The sequence below is a fragment of the Anser brachyrhynchus genome (genome assembly GCF_964034855.1).
Source record: "Anser brachyrhynchus genome assembly, chromosome: 8".
In the NCBI taxonomy this organism is placed as follows: Eukaryota; Metazoa; Chordata; class Aves; order Anseriformes; family Anatidae; genus Anser; species Anser brachyrhynchus.
In genome coordinates, this window is record NC_137702.1 from 26,995,042 (window position 1) to 27,017,636 (window position 22,595).

The 22,595-nt window shown below is 36.6% G+C and overlaps 2 protein-coding genes across 12 annotated transcripts in view; both read right to left on the bottom strand.

Moving 5' to 3' along the window:
• The window catches only part of KIF14 (kinesin family member 14), a gene marked incomplete at its 5' end in the record, with an annotated part of 60,389 nt that extends 44,031 nt beyond the window's left edge, over nt 1-16,358 (bottom strand). The window contains 22 exons of the mRNA XM_080602164.1: nt 684-778; nt 1,465-1,565; nt 2,022-2,160; nt 2,927-3,020; nt 3,601-3,727; nt 4,403-4,555; nt 5,291-5,438; nt 6,276-6,436; nt 6,644-6,746; nt 7,506-7,690; nt 7,884-7,947; nt 8,054-8,201; nt 8,815-8,987; nt 9,791-9,909; nt 10,424-10,540; nt 11,436-11,543; nt 11,889-11,919; nt 12,503-12,555; nt 13,133-13,231; nt 13,947-14,034; nt 14,622-14,876; nt 15,256-16,358. Of these exons, the coding sequence (XP_080458290.1) occupies nt 684-778; nt 1,465-1,565; nt 2,022-2,160; nt 2,927-3,020; nt 3,601-3,727; nt 4,403-4,555; nt 5,291-5,438; nt 6,276-6,436; nt 6,644-6,746; nt 7,506-7,690; nt 7,884-7,947; nt 8,054-8,201; nt 8,815-8,987; nt 9,791-9,909; nt 10,424-10,540; nt 11,436-11,543; nt 11,889-11,919; nt 12,503-12,555; nt 13,133-13,231; nt 13,947-14,034; nt 14,622-14,876; nt 15,256-16,358 (3,664 nt within the window). The remainder of the gene's footprint in view (nt 1-683; nt 779-1,464; nt 1,566-2,021; nt 2,161-2,926; nt 3,021-3,600; nt 3,728-4,402; nt 4,556-5,290; nt 5,439-6,275; nt 6,437-6,643; nt 6,747-7,505; nt 7,691-7,883; nt 7,948-8,053; nt 8,202-8,814; nt 8,988-9,790; nt 9,910-10,423; nt 10,541-11,435; nt 11,544-11,888; nt 11,920-12,502; nt 12,556-13,132; nt 13,232-13,946; nt 14,035-14,621; nt 14,877-15,255) is intronic.
• The window catches only part of DDX59 (DEAD-box helicase 59), a 30,149-nt gene continuing 23,862 nt past the window's right edge, over nt 16,309-22,595 (bottom strand). For all 11 annotated transcript variants that reach the window (XM_080602182.1, XM_080602186.1, XM_080602181.1 and 8 more), the window contains 3 exons: nt 21,573-21,701; nt 19,596-19,855; nt 16,309-16,446 (listed from right to left, as the gene is read on the bottom strand). In XM_080602182.1, coding sequence (XP_080458308.1) covers nt 16,425-16,446; nt 19,596-19,855; nt 21,573-21,701 — 411 coding nt within the window. In that variant the 3' untranslated portion in view covers nt 16,309-16,424. The remainder of the gene's footprint in view (nt 16,447-19,595; nt 19,856-21,572; nt 21,702-22,595) is intronic.

Here is a 22,595-nt window from a genome sequence, read left to right on the forward strand (position 1 = left end):
TTTAACAACATATAACTAACAAAGACAGTAAGTTAGAAAAAAATTGCATATATAAAATTCTACATAGTTTTTAGATTCAGTTAGTACAAAGAAATTCCACAGTGAAATTCTTTAACATTAATCCATCTTTTTCAATAATGGAACCTACAGAGAGACAGAAAATAAACCTCAGCCAATCTAAAATAACTCCATAAAAACATTTGGAAGCCTGAAGCATCTAGTTTTTCACAAAAAAAAATACATAAAACCTGACAAAGAGCTAGGGGAAACCTTAGCAGTTAAATGAATAGCAACAACTCAAGCACAGTCTCCAAATGATTGTATCAGGATTCAGCCTGAGGCAATTTGTTACATGAATTATCCTCATTCTCCTGTGAACCTGCTTAGTTAACGATGGGGTAATGTTTTAAGTAAAACTCTTAAAAAAAGGGCTGAGAGTGACAGTTAGGAAGTTTTCACCCTAAAAAAACAATCAGAGAAACCAAAAAAAGATCTACTGTTAACAGCTTGATATTGTAAGCTTGAATACATTACAAACAGGACATTTTCCAGTTTGTTCTCTGGCCCACACCTTTTTATATATTTTTTTTAAATAAGTATTAGAAGTGCATGTGTTTTATACAGGTAGTATTTTCATCAAGTTCTCGGTATGAAAGGTGATCTGCCTACATATCAATAAATACCTGAAATATAGGAAGTTTGTGTATTCTGGATTGGTTGCAATTTTATACCAGACAAACATCCAGAAATTCTCTTGTTCTTCATGAAACTTCTACTTCTACAAAGGATGAGAGAACAAAATCATAAAAAACAAGAAAACAACCTCTCTCGAAGTGCCCACTGAAGGTTCAATGAATATTAACAACCACCAGGCAAATAAAAAATATTTATATATACTTTTTATAATATATTCTTTTAATATAAAAATATTTTTACATAAACCTTTTGGATCTTGTTTTTTGGACAGACTAAATTGCTTTTGTAAAGCCAAAGGGGAAGTTTTTTTTCTTGGTAAAACACAGATATTCCACAAAGCTCTCCACCGTCAGACAAGCCAAAAGCTTCTCTAGGCTAGCTCTGGTTGCTTACTTAGTCCCTGGCACCCAAGGCCAGTTCTTGGTAAGAGAGCAATTTGAGAAGCCTCAGCCAACCTTGAAGTCATTAATGAAACAGCTGGAAGAAGACTCATAAGGAACTCCCCCACTCATTTTGGAAGCTGTGTTTAAGCTGAGGCACTTGCCCTTGGTTCTGCCTGACTTGTTTTAACTGTGCTTTAACTTTCCCCACTCCTCACAAATGGCTACATAACTTTTCACTTAATTTATAAGTTTGGCACTATAAAAAGGTAAAAGAAGAATTCATAAATAAAAAATTACAAGAGTGGCAGAAAAGTATTTTTACGTAATTATAAAAATTAACTTCTGCTTTGTTTCAAGCATAGCTGAAGGAACTACAAATTATCACCTTCTCCTGGAAAGAGAAGAAACTGAGGCATCTGAAAGGTCGGGTTCCCACTCATCAGCAGGGTCATAAAATACATCAGCAGCTTTATTGTTATCATTACTCTGGAAATGAAAGAAAACAGAGGAGGAGGAGTGTTAAGCAGAAATAGAGTGACAATGAAGCATACAACCCAGGGATGAAGACAACATTTTGGCTGTACAATAGCAGATTCAATGTTTTTCTTTTTGTTAGGATAACCTAGAAGATAACGGACTGCCAGCTATATTGAGATGTAATTGTTTAAAAATAAATAAATAAATAAAATGTTTAGCAAAGACAACCATCTGGTATCTGAGATATAGGAATACCAAGTTTAGAAAAAAAATACACTTTTTCAGAGCTCTCATATGCCTTCTGTATAATAAAGGATCACACATTTAAAAAAATAAAAATAAAATTAAGAACACATTGCAAAAACAAAACAAAAAAACACCAAGCTTCCCATCCTATATGATTATTGTACTCTCTTTGAGAAAATACTACGAATTATTAGTGGTTTTTCCTCAGTTCTTACTGACCTCATAGAGTTCTTTCATTGCTGCTAGTTTGCATTCAAACTTCTCCAGGCTCCAGAAAGTTGCTATCCCCAGTTTGATGTTACGAACCTGCACTTGAGCAGAAGATACTGTTCCTGTTTTATCATCGATTTTGTCGTGCCTAAGAATTTGAGAAAGTTTAAAAATAATGACAGATAAGTATAAAAACACTAATTCACGTTTCAAAAATAAAATATTTGTAGGGAGGATCATATAGAGATAAAGAAGTTGGTAACAAGCCCAATAATCACCTGGGACATCGCATTTCTCACAAAACACAAACATTAAGTGTCAGCCACTGAATTTATTTTTATGAAAAACAAAAAAGGAATCTCTGTAATCAGAGAAAGAAGTCAGTACTAGCATACAAATTCCTGGTTCTCAAGAAACTCAGAACTAAACATATGCTACAGACTTCTGGCAGAGTTCTTGTTCTCGCTAAGAACATCTGGCCATTATAGGGATCAACTTCTAGAATGCTCTTCAGCTATGACTAACACGTTACACAGCACAGCAAGAGATCTATAGAGTGAAATGAATTGTCTTGAATTCTTGCTATCTACTGTTTGCATGTTCTGAGGTTTTTACTGTGTGTTTTAGGACTGCTTTAATATGTGAAACAAAGCATGATGGACATAGGTATCATGAGATTCACCTCCAAAGCACATGTGATCCAAAATGAATTGTCTAATGTAAACATTTAAATTCTTAATAAAAAACACACTTCAAACTAACGCAGCTAGGCTACACACTACACTAAACCTAGTTGAGAAAAGTGAAATGCCAAGTTCAATTTAACAAAAAGCTGTTAAAAGAAAAACAAACAGTATAGTGCACTTCCAGCATCCCCACCATACTTGTATAAATCAACTCACCCAGATACTCACCTGCAGAAAACAGTGTTTTTCCCTAGTTCATTACTAATGGTGTTGGCCTCTTTGATCATCACAGATAACTTCAAAGAATTCCAGGTAAGAGGAACTAATAAAGAATGTAGTACATAATGATTAAACTGATCAAACAACACTTTGCAACAGCTGAAAGGTTTTTAAAAAAAAATCAAATAGAGTTTAGCTATTAGTAGCTCTCTCAATAGACTGGGATGGGGAAAAAGATAAAAAAAAAAAAAAAAAGCCTTCCCAGCCAAGATAACACTTTAAAAAAGAACACATAAAGGGCATTTCAGAAATAGAGACATAACACTAGATACTACATAGTACACTACTATGAGGTAGGACACTTAACTGAAAAAATTGTTAGTCTAGTTTCCCCAGTGAGTTAAAATCTTAACTAGTTCAGCCAGACAGAGGAAGGACTTTTAAGTAATAGGGGAAAATGCAGACTACATGTATATCCACCAAACTGCCCTGACTTATGATTAAAACAGATCTCTTAGCACTGTCTGATAAACATTGCTTAAGAAGGTAAAGGATCATAGGAACCATAAGGCTCTCCTTGTTCCAGATTGTTAGAGAAGTGTTAGAGGAAGAAAAAAAGGGTCCACAGCCCCTAAATCCAAGTCCACTGAGCATTGCTCCTGCAGCGTTATGTACACACATACTAGTCATAGTTTTATTCCCCCTTCCACGGTTCTTCTGAAGGGTTTGTATTTCTTCAGCAATCTTCTGTTTCTCAGCTTCCAGAGCTTGAAGTATCTTTGCGTGATGAATACTATGATCTTCCAGAGCCTGAGAAAGAGGAAAAAAAAACGAACAAATAAGCCTATCAAACTAAATGGTGTTTACTTGTGTGAAATAGTTTTGTTGCTGTAATTTTAAGGACTATTAGAACAGAATGAAACGTATCTTCTGCATCTGCCATCAGTATGAAACCCTTCATGTTCAAACTTCAACAATTTTCTTGTTTTACTTACATATTCAAATTCTTAAAAGAAATATTAAAATGAAAAGGATGCAACATTACAAAAGTGAAATAGAATTTGTTGCAGAAGTCAGATATACGAACACCTGCCAAAAAACATAACCACCACATTAATTCTTAGAGTTATAACTTTTGGCTTAGGCAATGGTCACTCAAATTTGGTACATAAGCAAAATGGTTCACATGACATAAGAAATAACAAGGTCAGTACTAGTTTATCTCCAAAGCGTATGTGATAGCATACTCAGAAGGTAAGCAATCTAGTTATTTGTGTAAAACCCACACAGAAGAAAAATATTTGGAAAACAAAATATTTGGAAAACACGCCCCACCCTCCCCCCCCCAAAAAAACAATCCACTCCCCCAAGTCATTGTGTCATCCCTCCCTTCCGCCCAAAAACCAAACATTTCATGTGCAATGATTTATTTAAAAGACAAGGTTTATTGCCTAAAAAGCTTTTTTTTTTTTTTTTTTTAAATACCTGCTTGGTAGCTAAGGTCTCCATTTCCAAACGCTTCTTGTTGAAGTGCAGTTCTAGCTCAAGATTTTGCTTTGCCTTCTCTAGCTCCTGTATTTTAGTTGCAGCCTTTTGGTTATTCAGTTCTTGCATTTGCTTCTTACGAGATTCTTCTCTCTAATATAATAAAGGACAGACAAAAGGAGGTATATATACTACTTGTACAGCATTTCAGATCCATCCTGTAAGCAGATATTAAGGTTTATTTTTACTTCAGTACATTGAGAATATGCAGCCCCTGTGGGCTACCCAAGCCCACTGTCAGCAATGAAAGGTTATACGAATGAAAGCAATGGAAGCTTCAGAAGCATCACATAATGCCACCTATAGCACATTTAAGAAATAAAATACTCCATCTTTACTATTGTTTTGCCATGATGCACAATTATATACAGAATTATAGTCTTGTAAATTCTTTTACATTATATAACAAAGGAGCATGCAAACTTGGAAGAAAAATAATAACATGTTCACTAAAACGCTAAAATTCTAGTAATTTACATAGAAGAAAATTTTGCATGCGAAAAATCACTACAAGTTACATCCTTCTCAAATTCACACTAGATTAATACTTTAATTCCTAACTAATTCTATAAACCAAAATCGCTAGAATAATTCTGAAGGGGATACCTACTTTACAACTTCTTGTGTTAGCAATAACGACTTTATTTATGTATACATGTTTAAATAACTCCCTAAGACACTGTTACGGTATGCAAGAAAAAATAACAAAATAACCACCACATAAAACACAATAAATAAATCCCCACATACTACTGCTTCTGTTTTATTACCTTCTGACTTATTGTACTTTACTGCTATGTTTTATATAATGATGCTAAGGCAACTTACCACCTCTGCTTCCAGTGATTTTATTTTGCTTTCATAAGCTTCTTTTTGCGATGTCAGTTCTTGCTGAACCATCTCTTTTGCTATTTGGACACTTTGCATCATTTCTTCCTTGGCTTTAAGTCGTGCCTCTTCAATTTCTGATTCAAGCCTACAAATGGAAATATCATACACGTAGAATGCTGGCTTTAATCTCTTACAATTTGTATAGAGATTACATTCTTATTCACTTCTGTCATAACAGGAAGAGCTCCTCTACAGCCTCCGAACTTAACAGTGAAAACGTATTTCACAACTTTTATATTTTACCTAGGTATTTTTGCTTTCATAGGGAAAACAGACAGGTGAAAAAGAAAAAAAATCCTAGTATTTTACACTCTACTTGATTTCCAAATTTATTGTATTATTTATCTGTTGCAAAATTAAAAAACGTAATAGAAACTCACTAAATCACACTAAGATGAAGAAAAGTATATTTTAAGTCAATAAGACTCACACTTATTAACTCACAGGAAAGAAGCAACTATGAATAACACTGCACTATCTCAAATTCTCCACTATCACAGACGACCAAGGTTGTAACTTTGGTCTCTTGTCTCCTTTCATAGCATGTTTGCTTTTCAGCTTTGTGCCTTTCTCTAAAACATCAGAAGTCACTTTCTGACTCATTATGTCCTTGGAGAGAAACGCAACTAAGGAAATACACTACTCAGTGGACCTCTGTAGCTTAGTGTTTCTTAATTGGTGGTCTGTTTTCTTGACAAGTGGACTGCATTGTAGAGATCACCTCTTATATATATACACATTGACTTCAGCTAAGTCTGGAACTTACATTTCCATTATAAAATGAGTTAAAAATAAGCATTCTGTTTTCCAGCTTTCACGTACAGTGAAATAATCAATGATCTTAAGTTTCTTAGTAAAGTTACTGCATAGTTGCATTAACAACTGTAAATCTATTCTTAGAATAAAAAGATACAATGCTTACTGAGTTTTCTGTGCAATAAGCAGCTCATTCTTTGCAAATTCAAAATCTTTAGGACCGTCATGCAAAAGCGTAGTCCCACAAGATGGCTTTTTAACTTTCTGAACCTCTACCGGATGATTAAACCTGAAATAATGGTCTCCCCCAAGGATCACTCGATCACCCTACAGGAAAAAAAATAGTTTATTCTGTAACTTTTATATTTATATGCTTGAAACAGAGAAGGTAGGAGTAGAAATTGAAGGGGAACACAGAAGTATTTAAAGGTTTCAGAGACCTCTAAGAAAACCTTTAGTCTGAAATTGTAACGTTAATACAGCTACAAAATCTACACATGCTTATATTCTTCTTTTACCAAGTCAATTACTTACATGATGCAGAACTGTCGGGTCTAAAATGCATTTCCCGTTTACATATGTCTTTGCTTCTCTCAGTGGAATAATACTAACTTGGCCAACATTATTTTTTATAACACTGAAAACAAGAAACATTTGTGGTATCAGTAGCTTGTGTTAATTGCAAGTGATGTTTCTTAATATATAAAAATCATGCTGTACATAGTGTGCTGTTATCCTTTTTCTAGGTGTACAGTCTTACTGTTTAGTTACACTATACATAGTTCACGAGTAACAACCTGTATGTTGGAAGAGAATCTATATTTAAATTTAAGAACCTTCTACTAAAATAATCATTATGATACCCTGTCATCTGAGCATTTCTTTGATAAAGCTTAATTTCTCAACATATCCAGGTCTTTCCTATTTTCAGTAATTGATTCATTAAATTTCTTCCAGCATTCTGTCTAGGATCCATAGCACAAGATGCACTTCAAACATTTCAGAAAGCTGGCCAAATTGTTCTCTAGTTTCAGTTTTAATTGAAAATTGTAAAGGCATTTCACTATTACATTAAGTTGAATGGGAGAGTTATAGACAGCATCATTTGATCAGGTCCTTCTCCAGAATTTCTACATGAACAGAAAATTTCATTCCACTAACAAAATGTACTAAGAAATTAAACTACCTTGGTTAACAGATTTCTAGGGAGAAATAGAAGGAAGTTACCTTATTCAATGAAGAATACAAAAATTATCCCTAAGTAATGTCTTCCCTAGTTAGAAAACCATGTTTTGTTAGAAGGAAGAGCGACTCCAAAAGTAGGACAAGGATCAGAAGTATCTCCTGCTCTGGCCTAAGTATAAGAAGAAAAACGAAATCAAAGAATACTACGTACCAATGGTCATCAGCAATTAGCACTCCAGAAAGCTGGATATCATGTTTTGAATTCGGTGTATACCTTCCAACTGTAGTTTCTCCTTCTTTGATCATATACAACAGCACCTCAGAAAGTTGGGGATCTTCATTGAGATTAACAAGGTTTGGTAAGTGATTGTCCATTTTGAATGCAATTCCTGCTTTCTAGATTAAAGAGATACCAGCAAAAAAGACAATTTATTTTGTGTATCCAAATATCTATATTAATCTGTTAAAAGAACAGCATTCATGAAACCAAATCTTTGAACTACTCTAATTCTTCTGTTTGCCGATGCTATTTTTTTCTGTCCTAGTTCCTAAGCAAAGTGAAGGGACAAGTGGAAGAAAGAAAACATACCTGCAATTCCTTTATATCTTCTAATTTCCTCTTTTCTGCTTGCTCAAGTTTTTCTTTCCAGGCCCTTAATATATTAAGGGGAAAAATAACTTAACACTGTCTAAGGAGCAAAATTAAAGCATACAGATTTTACCACTTGCTTTTTTAAAAGATGTTTTTGACTGCCCCACCTTTGCATTTCTGCTATGTCCCTCTCCTGTTGATGCAATTTCACCCTCAGACATGTTATTTCCTGCAAATAACGCCTGTATTTTTCAGGATCAGTGTTCTGAGCACTTTTCTGAGCTGCCTTCAGTTTTTCAATTTCAGCTTTCAATTCTATATTAGACAAACCAAAAACACAGTACACACACACACGAAAAAAAAATAACAGATAAAATAGTATTTAGACATTTCAGTACAATACTAGAAAATTTATCCTAGTATCTAATTAAAAGCAAAACATCTTTCCCTATTAAAGGTTCTCAACTGTTGTCCAAGATACTGTCTGAAATTTGGAAAAAAAATAAAAAACCACACACACAACTCAAAAAGACACGTAGAATTACAAAGAAGATATCCTATTAGTCTAGTTGCAGGATTATACATGAAAATCAGAAAGATTTTTGTATTTAAAAATCACAAAACACCTGATTAGTGTGTTATTAAGAAAAACTGAACACAAATAATACTCAATGGTAAGCATCATTGGGGCACACCAAAGTGTTATTTATCAATTAAATCAATTTTTAAAAGTTAATGAAACAGCAAAACCGTCTCAAAGATGACGGTGTTTGCAATTTATAAAAATCTTGACTAGCAAACATTAGAGGAGTAAATAAACCAGTGGTCAGTCAGCACAATTATTAGTAGTAATCTTCCTCATGAGCAATAAGTTAAACCCAGGCAGAAACGGAAAAAAGCCATTAAAAGCTGCAGATGTCAACCTCACCTCTGATTAGTTTGGCATTCACATCCTCATTTACTTTAGCAATGTTGATAATTGAACAAGCTTGTTTTGCATAGCGAAGAGTGCTGAGAGTTTCTTCTGTGCTGCTGGCAGCTGGACTTATTGTGGCAATCATAGCAGTTTGTGAATTTCCACCAAGGCTTTCCTTCAATAACCTTCGTTTGAGCAGAAATCAGAAGTTATTTTTCTCCCTCCCAGCACTGAGATCAAAGTTCAATCTGAACAGAATAAATACAAAATACCTAAGGTCTTGCTACTTTGAGAGTAGTGGGAGAGTGATTGACAGCTACTTATAGTACAAACCAAGGTCCTGTTCGTTCTTTATCTGATTTATTCTTCCCTCTGTGTGTCACCTTGAAATGCGAGTTTCAGATTTCTAAGCAGAAAGAATATTTGCACTAGGTGCAGAAACATGGGAATTGCTCTAACAGCAAGCCACACTTTCCAAGTTTTGTCCTTACCTGAATGTCACTATGGAATTAGCACCAGAATGTGGAAGTAACCTTTGTGCTAAGCCACCTAAGCATCTTAGTTCAAATCACTTTAACCTGTTGCTAGCAAACCCATCACCAGTAACACAAGAAGCATTACAAAACCGAAGTTTTTGATGCAAGATGACATAACAAAACAAATGATACATGATGCAAAAGAGCTGTAACATTCGTTCCATAGTAAGACAGACAAGGAACAGCACCAAAGTGAGGGTGGTGTCAGCCAAGCGTAACAACACATTTCTTTGTGAAGCATATGGAGGAAAAGAGGTGATGAATGTACTAGACCCCAAATCAGAAATGGAATAATTCCATCCACCCTGCCTCTCCTAACACCCTACTTCTGCAGTAGGGGGCTAGGGGTGGGCAGCGCAGAAGTCAAGGAGGGAACAGCTCCTGGGCAGAAGGGGAATCCACAACCTGCGAAGGCCTTTACTTCTATATAAAAAATTCTGGAGCATACATACCAAGTAAGGACAGATTCCCGGTAAGGAATGAAAGTTTTCTTTCCATTTCGAGACTGCTTTGAGAGTGCAGAAATAACCTTTCCAAGGGTTAAAAGTGATTTATTAATACTCACACCCTCCTACACAAAGCAAAAATAAAAATAATTATAATACAATTGTATTTACTTGTGTGATGTTATTGACTGTTGATTAACAATGTTAATTGTGCTTATTCAATGTATAGTACAGATGTGCTATATTAAATGTCACCACTGATTAAATAACAAGATGATGCAAGAATATCCTAGATCTTCACTTGGAAATAACAAATACCCCAGTCTTAAAGAGTCTCGAGAACCATTAAACTTACAAAGGCAGGTTGAAAGAAAGTATCTTACTAGAAACTGTTTACTAAATCCCAAGATAGGGGCAAGCCTCAACTCTGTGTACAGCATCTGAGACTTAAATGGAAAGTCAGCTGCTCATGCATGCAGTTCATGCTCATTCCTTTCAGATGACCACCAGGCCTGCACAGCAGAGGGAGTGTCTTGCCCAGGAGCCCTGGTATGTGAGGATATTTGGGAGCTCAAGTTTAAGGGTATTCTGTGGAGTCAATCTTTCTCTACTCCACACAGATTTCCAATTGTGGTTTACCTTCAGCCTTTCTCCAGTGGTCTGAGCTGCAGAGCAGCATTCACTGCCAGCTAAATCAATTAGATTTATGTGACTGGTAAGACTACGGTCACGTTGCTCTTCATCCACAGATTCTACCTGGAAAAAGCAGAGAAGCTTGCATTTGAATCAAAATAAAAAGACTGAGGACAAACAAAAAACTAACAAACTTTTCATTTAAAAAATACATAAATAAAAATTGACATTTCCATTTACTTTTTGACTGGACACCTTCGTGTACATTCCCAGAAGGTGACTAAACCTATACTATTAACCATAGCATTAAGTGTTTGCAGCTGAATAACTATATAAGCATGAATTGCACAAAACCAGATATCTAAATTCATAGTTTGCTGCTGAAGTTTGACTATTGCCTCTACCCATTACCCACAGAAATCAGTAGGCTGTTACTGACTTAGATTAATGATGATCAGTTAAATAGTCAGTGGAAAAGTCTCAGGTCTAATTCTGATGGAGAGAAGTAATCCAGGGGTGAGAATGGTGAGGGGAAGGATGACAGATTAGGTAACTGGGCTGAAAAATGAGAACAGCCAAGAACAAACAAACAAGTTATTTGTAAACAGAGAAAACTGACAGTCTGTAGACTACTGAGGAGCTCTACTTATTTCACTTCTGTTTTCAGGATTATCTCACAATGTCAGGTTTTGTCTCTTATACATCCGTAACAGAAACGAAAAATTGTAGTGCCCATATTCTGGAGACAAATGGGTGAGAGATATCCTGAACTACTTGAAACTACTCCTAGATCTGCCAGTCTAGGAGTATTTATATTACTTCTATAAATATAGGTAGAACAGAGAGAACAGAATGTAATCAAAGCACATAAAATGAAACATGCTGGCTGCACAGAAAGACGTGTTAAAAATTCACTGGCCTTTATTCACCTTATTCAAGCATACTCTGCCAATTCTCTAGGCATCACACAATTTTCTACTATGCAAGTTGAACAGATAATTAAAACACCAAGCAATACCTTGGTTTGTGTCATGACAAGGGTGAAGACAGAATGAGATCTAGAACTCTTGTCATTCATTACTGTAGCAGCTGTCGCTCTCTGCTTATTCCCTAGTTCAAGCCAACTCTGTAAGAGAGAAGCCAGAACATGAAACCAAAATGTAATTTGGGTAATTAACTGCAGTTTAAAATGTTTGCAAATGAAGTTATTAACACAAATAATGACTCTATAAGGGAGGAACCAAAACTTGAGTTTAAGAGGTAACCACGTAAAAAGAGGGACGCATGCCTGTATGCGTCTACTCAGCTCCATGACACAGGACTAGTGCTCTTTATACTTTTATGTCATCAAGCGAAACATCATAAAATATTGGGCAACCTGTAAAGTGTTTTTTTTTCCTTCCTTTCCATGGAATAGAGTTTTCAGCAGCAACAGAAGGAGTGAGGAGATATATAACCAAATAAATCTTACCTGGATATCAGAGTAAGAACTGACAACATTCCTACAGAGGGGGGGAAAAAAAAAGTTTGTATTCAGACTGTTTCTTTCTATAGTTTCCCAGCTGCATGAGCTTTGAAACACTTCCCGACTTACAGACAAAATAAAAATATACCATGAAAACTCTCGTTGTCTCAAGACTTCCATTTGTTTCTAAACCTACTAAAATAATTCTAATCATACTAAGGCCAGTAGAAATACAGCAAGTCAGACTAGGTTATGTGTTTCTGTAAAACTGCATGAAACTAAGATTTTGCCTAATTCACTCATGAGTTAACAGGCTTTCACAGAGCCTCAAGATAACAGCATGCTATTTCAGGATTATGCCATAGATCTATTAAAAACACAGAATGCTCAAGATCAGAAGAGACCTCTGGAGATCATCTGCTCCAATCCCCCTGCTCAAGGAGCGATACCAAAAGCGGGTTGCCCATGACCATGTCCAAGCAGCTTTTGAAGATCTCCAAGGCCATTATGAAGATCTCCACAGCCTCTCTGCGCAACCTATTTCAGTGCTCCATCATCCCCACAGTAAAGGAAGCGCTTCCTGATGTAGTTATGATTTCCTGAGAATAGTTAAGACTTACACTGTTAGGTCTTCCACATACGGTCCTAACACCGGATGTTCTCTTACACGGAGCTGGTAAGAACAGTTAAAAAGGAAAACAACTGTTAGTATCAGTAGCAAACAGGCATCCCAGAAAATAAAAAATACACAGATATTTTTGAAAGTGAACCGACATTTCAGTAGGAACCAAGAACTGAGGAGAGAGATTGTAATGGATGAAATGCAGTTTTAATGTTTTATGCATATATTTATATTATATTAATATGTTAATAATATTAATCTGAATTATGTATATTATATTAATATAATCTGGAGATGTCCTAGATAAATAATATTCTACGGGTCTTTCTTATAAAGGCTGACAGTATCTTCTTCACTTTGCAGATACGAGATGTTAACAACAATTTTTAGAGATTCAACTGAATCATCTTGCTTCTATTTCAGCAAGATTTTTTGCTTAGCATTTCTGAAGTGCCACACATTTTTCTTGAAGTCCTAAGACTTTTTTTTTTTTTACCTTGAATTCCACTAGCAATTTAAATACTTAGATAACAAAGCAACAATCACTTGCTATTTGTGTATTTTTATTTACAGAACAAATGCCACTGTTTTGAGGTTGTGTATATACTTGTTTCTGTGTGCAACTTACTGGTTGTTTCTTCTGTCTGCTTTCAGCTTTGAAGACAAGCAAATCATGAATTTTCTCATTGTAAACTTCAAAATAGCTCATTTCAAGATGATACAACACCTAATAATAACAAAAAGAGATACTCATACAGCCCAAGAAACATTGCATCATTCTTTCTGTTTTGGAAACTAACAGTTTACCAGATCCTTCTATTCAATATGATTCTCTACGGAATTCTCTCTCTATTACTATACCAATCAATGTGGGGAGAAACAGAATGAAAAAACACTTCCTTAAATCATTCTGGAAAGGATCATCACTTTGTTTTTTAGACCATTGGAAGGCCACTCTCTCATATAGTTACATACAAAAAAAAAATATTCTCAGAACAGAAAAGGAAACAAAATGTTATTTACAACTCAAATTTTAAGCCTCAAGAACGCAGCTGGGCGTTGCTCAATTTTTATTTAACAAGTTTCAGTAATACTGAACTAGAAAAATATAATTAGAATACTATTCACGTGTATTTCACATTGACGTGACAATGTTTTAAGATTAATTCATATGCTTTGAATTCTATTCTATCATGCCCTTATTTATTTTGTACGTTATTGCTGCTCAGGAAGCGAACAATGTTGTTTTGGACTAGTTAAAGAATCCTGTTAATCAGATGTGCTATCAGAAATAAAATTTGAATCAGCAATAAAAGGCAGGCATTAGCAGTAAGTGGATCGGCACTAAGGTATAAAAAGAAGGAATGAAACAGTTATCAAGATACTGAAATGCACTAGTCTCCTCATAATTCAACATAAGCTCGAATGTATAAACATGTTACCTGTTGTTTGTCCATCTGTGCTATTTGAGTGAAAAGATCTTCACAGAGTCTTGGAATTATCCCTCGGTCTTCATCAAACCCCATCATCCTGTAGTTACAAAAAACCTGAGTTCAGTTTTCTCTCTTTATAGCTAGTTTTAATATTAATTGTAAAGTTAAAGTTAAAACATCGTATGTTTCTTTAAGTAATAGAAGTAACTAGTTACAGAAATAAACCTGATCTATGTTGGTATGTGTTTAAGCAGGAGAGTGGACCTGATGATACCTGAGGTCTTTTATAATTTCCCTGTTTTACCCCTTGATATATGGGTAGAAAAGCCAAGGCAAAGAGAAACCCTAGAGCAACTGAAGAAGAGTAAATTGTACTATAAACATGAAACCTATAGATGTTTCATATCCTAAAATGTATCTATACCCTATTCTCTGCAACCTGTCAGTGTAGTAACCCAAGCCCCTCTCCACCTCTGGCCTAGATGTTTCCTGCCCAGCTTTGCCACTGCAGAAAATAGTTTTAGTATTATTGTTTTCATTATTTGTATTGTTTTAAAATGTATAAAAACATTTTAACACAAATTAATAACTATTAGATCTATTACATATAATCTCTTCTCATAACTACACACTGCATAATAATTGGTGCCTGCAGAATTTTAACAATTACTTTTAGGAACTTACGTGTATGATTTTCCAGAACCAGTTTGCCCATAAGCAAAAAGACAAGTGTTATATCCCTCAAAAGCTCTTTCTAGGAGCGGCAGTGCCAAAGTTTTATAAATCATTGCTTGGCTTGCAAAATTAGGATGACACTTGTCAAAAGACCAGAAAGAGAAGTCATAACTGAAGTTGTAAACTTGGTTTGTGCTTGGATTTCGTACAGCTGTCTCTGAGCCACTCATGGAGACTACAGGAAGTGAGTTTTCATTTTTCTCTCTGAACAGAAGAAAAAACACAATTAAAAAATAAAAAGCATAAGCTACGTTCTTTAAGTTAGTAATTTCAATCAATCGCCTTATGAAAATAAAAAGTTGGGTAATCGCTGTTTAAAAACAGACCTGTCTGATAAACATAAAAAGCATTCAAGCTCAAGTACTTTAGTTAATGACTATTTAAAGCATAGTCCCAAGCTACCATGAAATGAATTCAACCTCTTAAAATCTTCACCTTGACGTTAAAATACTTGCTAATTTTAAAGTATATATTATATCCTTATTTCGCAAATGAAAAACAAACAATTCAGAAAATAAAACAGAAACGTACATACACTAAAGAAGGTATTATGTAGCATCAGAAACAAGTCCAAGATACAAACCTGTTACTGAAAGGCCGTACACGCACAGCTACAGTCACTTTGCTGTTTTCCACTTTGAAAACATCTTTCTCAGTGCTACTGTTCTCAGCTAGCATTTCTACATTCTCTTTTGCTTTTGCACTTCTACTCACAGGAGGAGAGCTAGAGACACTGGTTTTCTTTTTTGACACCACTGGAGGATGAAGTGTTCGTTTATTTGAAGCCGATAGAGATGACTGATCCTGAAATGTGCTGTTCTTTGGTGTAAGCTTAAATCCTTCTGTTGAACCTTTTGTTGGTGTCCTTGGCCTTTCCAAACTGTTATGCTTTATCATTAAGTGTTGTAACCTTTGCTTTCCCTCTAGCTTATTTATGTCACCTTTTTCATTCAGTTGTTCTCCTGATATCCTATTAATATTCTTTGAGGTAATTAATTGCTCTGATTTATGAGCTTCATTTTGAAGTTTTGAGTCAGCAGTGCTTGTCTTACATTTTACATGTGTGCACTTGTCATTTTCAACATTGCCAAACAAGTCCTTGCTGTTCAGGTTAAAATGCATCTTCGTATTTGACTGACCCTCAGCTAACTTACAGCTTGGATTAACATAACAAGTATCATTATTACTAATATTTGGTCGAAGCGGAGTCTTGTTATTTCTTTCTGCAGCAAAGTCATTATTTTCTATTCCAGGCACAGCATTCCAATTAATTTTACTCTTCTCCACAGAGCCAGTCTTCACACGCCTCTGTAGAGTAAGTCTTTTGCTGGTTTGTGTATTTTCTATGGTCTGTATTATGTTGTTATCCGATTGTTCACTACTGGACACCGATTTTTTGCTTACTCTAGTTCTCCTCTGGAGTGTTAATCTGTCCTGAGGCTTCAATGTAATTGATGCGTCATCTGCATTATTACAGGCTGAAATCACATAGGTCCTATTTACTTCCTCAGTCTTATTCTGAGACGATGAAAGAAGATCATCTTTTTCTTTTCCTGACATCTGTGATGTCAGTTGCTGCCCAGATATTTTGCTGCTGGTAAGAGCATTTTGTGAAGAAATCTTCTGAAAAGTGGTAGTACATTGTGCCTCTGAGTGATTTCTTGCAGGAACCGTGTAAATAGGCATTTTGTCTTCAAGCAAGTTAACATTAGGATTATAACAAATACAACAGCTTTCCTAGAGGATTATATCTCATTGCTTCTTCTCACTGAACCTGGATAAACAAAGCAAAAATTTTATGCTTATGACAGACATGAGGTATATGTCAGGGCATGAAGAGCTCCTTACATATTCTGCAGTAAATATACGTTCCCAAACATTAACAACAATTAGTGTCCCCATTTCACCTACAGCACTTTAAAAAAAAAAAAAAAAAGAAAAAATGTCATTCTATACTTGAATAACCATCTCCACCCACAGTAGGCTATTTGATTCCATTTATTGAATTCTCTGATTTGCTTCAGAAACATCATGAAGCAGCACCATTTAATACAAAGAACAATCTATAATTATTTAGTAACAAAGATGACCATGGACATTTGTTCCAAATGACTTCCAATGATTCCCAAGTAAAGAGAATTCAAATTCATGCCTCCATTCACTCAGAACTACGTACACTTATGGTGCTTGACAACTAACAGACAACAACAGAATAACAAAATTATTAACAGGGGCTAGGAAAGCTGCAAACACAAAGAACAGATTTTTTTCAGTATTCTTATATATGAAAGACAGTGTAAGAATAAGATAGGTAATAAAGACACCTAATAGAATATGCTTAGAACTTATTTTAGATCACCATATTATACATATATGTACGCATAGCTAAAGCAAAAAATAACTAACTTAACAGATTGAAGAAAAATTGTAAAGAGCGTATGGATATAACTTTCCAAATTTTTAAACGTAGAAAAGATGAGAAACAATCCGTATAGAAAAACACCCTTTCATTGTTGCATATGCATAGCAGTCATTGGGTTGCTATAGGTGTGACACCAACACCTCTGCAGACTTGTCAGGTGCCATTAAAAATCAATGTTAAATCATCTGCCTTGAGATCCTTTAAAAACTGCATACACCGTTGATATAAAAAAGTGAATGGTCACGTGGAAAAAAAGGAAAGCAAGTACGTCAAAGCAGCAATCTAACCACTGCTTCAACAGAAGTTTTTTTTAATGCTGAGCTCTGAAATTATGGCTTTCGGAGCACGCTCAGAACTGAATGCGGTTCCGTTCACTTCTGCCTACCCTGACTACACACAGAGCTTTTAGCGTTCGAAAGTTGCAGGGGAAGCGTGAAGCGTTTCCGAGCGCGTTTGTTTCCTCACCCCCGTGCCACAGGAAGCCACGGCTGCGGTGCCCAGCGCTGCGGCCGCTTTGTCGTTACCCCCAGCGGTCCGTAAATAAGCACGGGTAGAACCCAGGAATCGTTCCAGTGCTTTCTGGCACTTCAATCCAGCTTTAAAATAAACACCGGAACAACAAATTTCCCCTCTCTCTGTTCATATAGCTGTGCCTTGAGAACACTAAAATACTGACCAGGTTCGCAGCCCCGCCCGCCCCCTCAGCAGCAGGCCCGCTCCCCTCAGGGACCCCCCTCGGGGACCGCCGCCGCCCCCGAGGCCCCGGCCCCCCGCGGGCTGCCCCGGGCGCCGTGAGGGAGCCGAGCCCGGCCCCGGCCCCAGCCCCGTCCCCGCCTCACCGCGCACCGGCCGCCGCCCGCGCTCGCCTCGGCCCCGTTTGAATGCGGCGGGCGGGCGGGGATTGGCTGCTGCCGGCTGCCGGCTGCCGGCCCCGGCGGGGCGGGGACGGGGCCGGGAAGGGGCCCCGGGGCTCCCCGGCCCCGGCCTCCCCCGTTGGAAGGCGGGAGGAACGAGAGGGACAGCCCGAGAAATAAAGGGAGCTGCTCCCGCTTTACGGAGCAGCTATGCTTATGAATACCGTACAAGTAATTAATAGGGAAAAAGGGGTTGAAAAGTCCAGCAGAGGGAGACAAAAGGCAAAGCAAGGACTCAAGTTCAAGCCCTGAGCTGCGCTCGCCCAATCAGACTACGTTACAGGAGTAGCAACAGCGCCTAGAAAACCGTAAAAATTCCAGCAAGCACCTTATTTCTCATCAGCAACCACAGCAGGGGCTGGCGCTTACACAACACACCCCTGCTGAAGATGTGCCAAAGTCTGTGCCCTGTCCTGCAGCAGGTCATACCTGCTCTTTTTAGCTCCAGCCAGGGGAGGGGGGATTCAAAACAAAACAAAACCAGCCACGAAGCTTTTAAACATGAGCTTGATACCAAAGACATCCTCTCACACCGCTGTCCTTTGGCCAAACAGCAGACATACAACGCCTAGAGCTACCACCTAACTACCTGGGAGGGCTGTCTGCCAGAAAAGGACGTAGTAAGGCAGGAAGAAACGGCTGAAAAAAATAAGTTCTTAGCCTCAGCCTAAAAGAAAAAAATAAATAAATAAAATAAAAATAAAGTAGTAACACTAAAAGTAATGTTACCTTGATAGAGTATTAGTCTGTTTTCCCGGAAGAAAAAAGAGCAGCTGGTGCCAGGGACTACCAAGAGTTACACTTAAATGAGTAGCAAATAAGTAAATGCCATCAGTTATATATTAACTATCATCTTTCATGGAAAAAAAACTCTAAGTTCTTACTTAAGCAGTTTACCCTATTCCTCTACAATGAAGTTATACTAACAACCAAGTATTTCTACTATTGCAAAAGTGCTTGAACAGGACTGGTTTGTAGGCAATAAAGGTGAAACTAAATTTTCTTTTTGAAAAGTCATTACTGTTTACAAACAAAACCTGTATATACATTCATAACAGACCTCCAGTGACCATCCTGAAGATTAGGAAGAGATGTTCTCAGCGGAAGCTTTTATGTAAACTAAAAGGAAGAGCTTCAGGGCTTGTTTTCAGAGACTCATCTGCCACCTTTTTTCTATTCCTTTTGCGCAAAAGGTGTCCTTTACAAAGATCTTAACTTAGCATAATGACATAAAAATTACCAGGAGAATGTTTCTTCGGAAGTCTGAAGTGATTATTTAGAAATATTATAACAAGATGAAGAGTATCTTCTCCATTTATGCTTTAAGACAAAAGACTACTGGTTTTGAAAAAAAGGTTTCCATAAAATAGTTTAATTAGGCACTACTTCTATTACAAGTATTTTGTATTTCTAAAGTATTTTCTACAGTATTTTGTATTTCTAAATAAAGATAATATAAAAATTAGACTCCTTAAAAAATGAATATGTAAATTCCTTATAAGAAGGCAATATACAAGACATCATAATTCAGTGTTTATTTTTTTCACACTTCCATTATAATTACAAATATACTTATGTCTTTGTTACCTCTGAGAATTATTTTTGTCATGTTTCCTAATGATGTCCATAATATTATCTCCTGTTACAAGACTATTCTGTAACTGTTTAAGTCTCTGTTGTTCCCTCCTCTTTTGGTCATGAAGATATGGGGAATTAAGCAGCTGTGGGGGAAGAATGGTGCCTGTTGGTTTTACTCTCTTCACAACATCCCAGAAGAGTTTCTTGCTGTTGTTATTGATAAAAGTTATTGCAGTTCCACTGTGACCCAGCCTCCCTGCTCTTCCAACCTGAAAAAGCAAAAACTCAGTTTAAGTTATCAATATCAAATGGATTTCTTCCATACCTCCTTTATTTCCTATTGTAAAACAGGTTTAGGTGTCACCTACGTTAGTTGCTGAACAAGGCCGAACTTCTTTATCTCATCCCCTAAATACAAAGATTTGATACACTCACTTCCTAAATTCGGGACATCTGAAGCTTTAATTGAAATGCACCTAAAATTATCACTTGCTTATGGGGCATACCAGAAGTCCAATACTGATACTGAAATGCATGATACAGCCTATATAGGCAATCACATGCTTATAATAAATGTCACACACCTGTATCTCATATCAAGTAGGATATGTGCAAATATTACCATTTAAAAAAAAAAAACTTTACTTTCAATGTTCTTGTGACTTAAAATTATTTCTCAGTATTATCCAAAGTGCTTTAAAATTTAGAGAAGAATCTAAGACTCTTTATTTACAAGAAGAAATAGGATTTTAGTACTGGCATAATTCTGATGTGAGGAAAGACCATTTTTATTTACTACTTGCTTGAAACCTAAACAGAAAGATAATAAAAAGCCAGAGAGATATGCTGCAGTTAGTAACACGGAGTACTGTAGATTAGGAGGACTTCTATTCAGAACAGGGATAACTTCCAAGTTAGATCTTGTTGCTCAGGGCCTCATCCTCCTGAGTTGTCAGTGTCTCGAAGGACAGAGGTCCCACAACCACTCTGGGCAATTTGTTCCACTGCCTGACCACTCTCTTTATGAAAACCATCGTTCCCTTTCATCAGGTCAGAATCTCTCTTGCAGCAAGTTATTTCTCATTCTTTCACAGTACATCTCCAAGAATAGTCTGTCTCTGTCTCCTCTGTAACCACCCATTACCAAATGGAAGACAGCAATTAAATCTCCCCTTAGCCTTTTCTTCTCCAGCCCACACAAGCACAGCTCCCTCACCACTCTTCATGTATCATGTGCACCACCCCCTGACTTTGGATTTGCTCCACTTTGGTTTTGGTTGTTTTTTCTTGTAGCGATGTCCTTAAAACTGTACACAGAGTTTTAGAGTACAGTGGCTTCAAGAATGCCAAGAGGGTAGTAATCAGTTCTCATGACCTGCTAGTACACATACGTAAATACACACAACTCACAAAACATTTTTAAACAGGAAATCCTCAGGCACATAACACAAAAAATCAGACAAAGGAGATACTGGATCAGACAGAGGAGATACTGAAGTAGGAAGAGGGAATGAAAAGGAAGATCAACCTCCTCTGTTGTTATTACATGCATACCCCACACTGCAGATCAGCTGCAGCAGAAAGAGGCGTTTGGCCTTTCTTCAATGGTAAGCTTTGGTTTCTACACATAAATGTAGAAACCATATATATACATGGTAAACTTTGGTTTCTACATATGTATACAATTACAAAAGAGAGTACAAAGCTGGAAGAATAATGTTGCAAACAATTCTACGTAATCTAAGAACAATGTTCTAGCTGTTGGCAACATAGGAGATGCAAGAACAGTGTTCTGAATTTTTAGTAACTTGCATAAAAGACATATAAGACAGTCAAGCCACTTTCCTATAAAGACAATCTAATGAAGATAAACATTATCTTTATGTTTGCATCTCAATTTAAGTTTCCAAAGGTGAATGTCATATTTCAGGATACTTTTCAAATAATGCTTTGACAAATAACTAATACAATATTTTTTATTTTTACCTGATGTACATATTCATCCATACTTGAAGGCATGTCAAAATTTACTACCAATTTGACATTGACAAGGTCAAGCCCTCGTCCAAGAACTCCAGTACTTACTATTACTTCATATTTTTCTTGAAGCAATCCCTGGCAAGGGAAGAAAAACAAAAATTACTATTTTTTACCTGTATTTCAAACGCATCCAAGCATAGGCTATAGTTACTCATACATTTGTGGTATAACACTGAGCTCTTACACACAGTTGGAAGAGAAATTCCCTGCAGTAAACACAGGGAAGTGGTGAGGGAAGGCACTGTGGGTGGCTCCTCCTTTAGGAAAACACAAACCTATTTGTGGGGTTGGCTTTGCTCAAGGACCTGGGTACATTTGGTGGTTGATGTATAAAGATGGAGATACCCAGTGTGTGCCTCAAGGAGACGGGTAAAACTAATCGGTATTCTAAGTTGTATGGTGTAGGAAGACACTGCAGATGCAACAAAGAGCTAACCTCACAAGGATTTGAGTGAATACAGCAATCCAAGCTACTTCTCCTGTCCTGAGTGACCACTTTAACAGATGGGGCCTAAGTCACTGCTGGTTCTTACGGACATTTTGGGAATTGAGAGAGGCCCGTGGAAAAGGAAGACAGTATCTATATATCTGTTAAGGCACAGGGGATAGTGGTGATGAGAATGTACAAATCTGTATGTTGGATGTAACGATGACCAACAATTTTGTTCCATTGTGGAAGAAAGAATGGCCCCCTTGTATTCTTGATTTAAACAGGAGTATCATTTATGAAGAGCTAGAGAGAGACCAAAACCACAACACTAATAAGAAAGCATCAGTTAAGGTTAAATGCATCTTCAAATTCCTGTTTCAAAGCAAATAACCCAGGAAATAGTAGTGTCCAGTATATATCTACATTTAAAATGGTCTCATCTGTAGTTTTGCCTGGTCCCATCCATCTTCCCTTTCTCCCCCAGCAATACTCCAGGTTTTACTGCAGAAAAGCAGTAAATTATGATGTAACTCATTCAA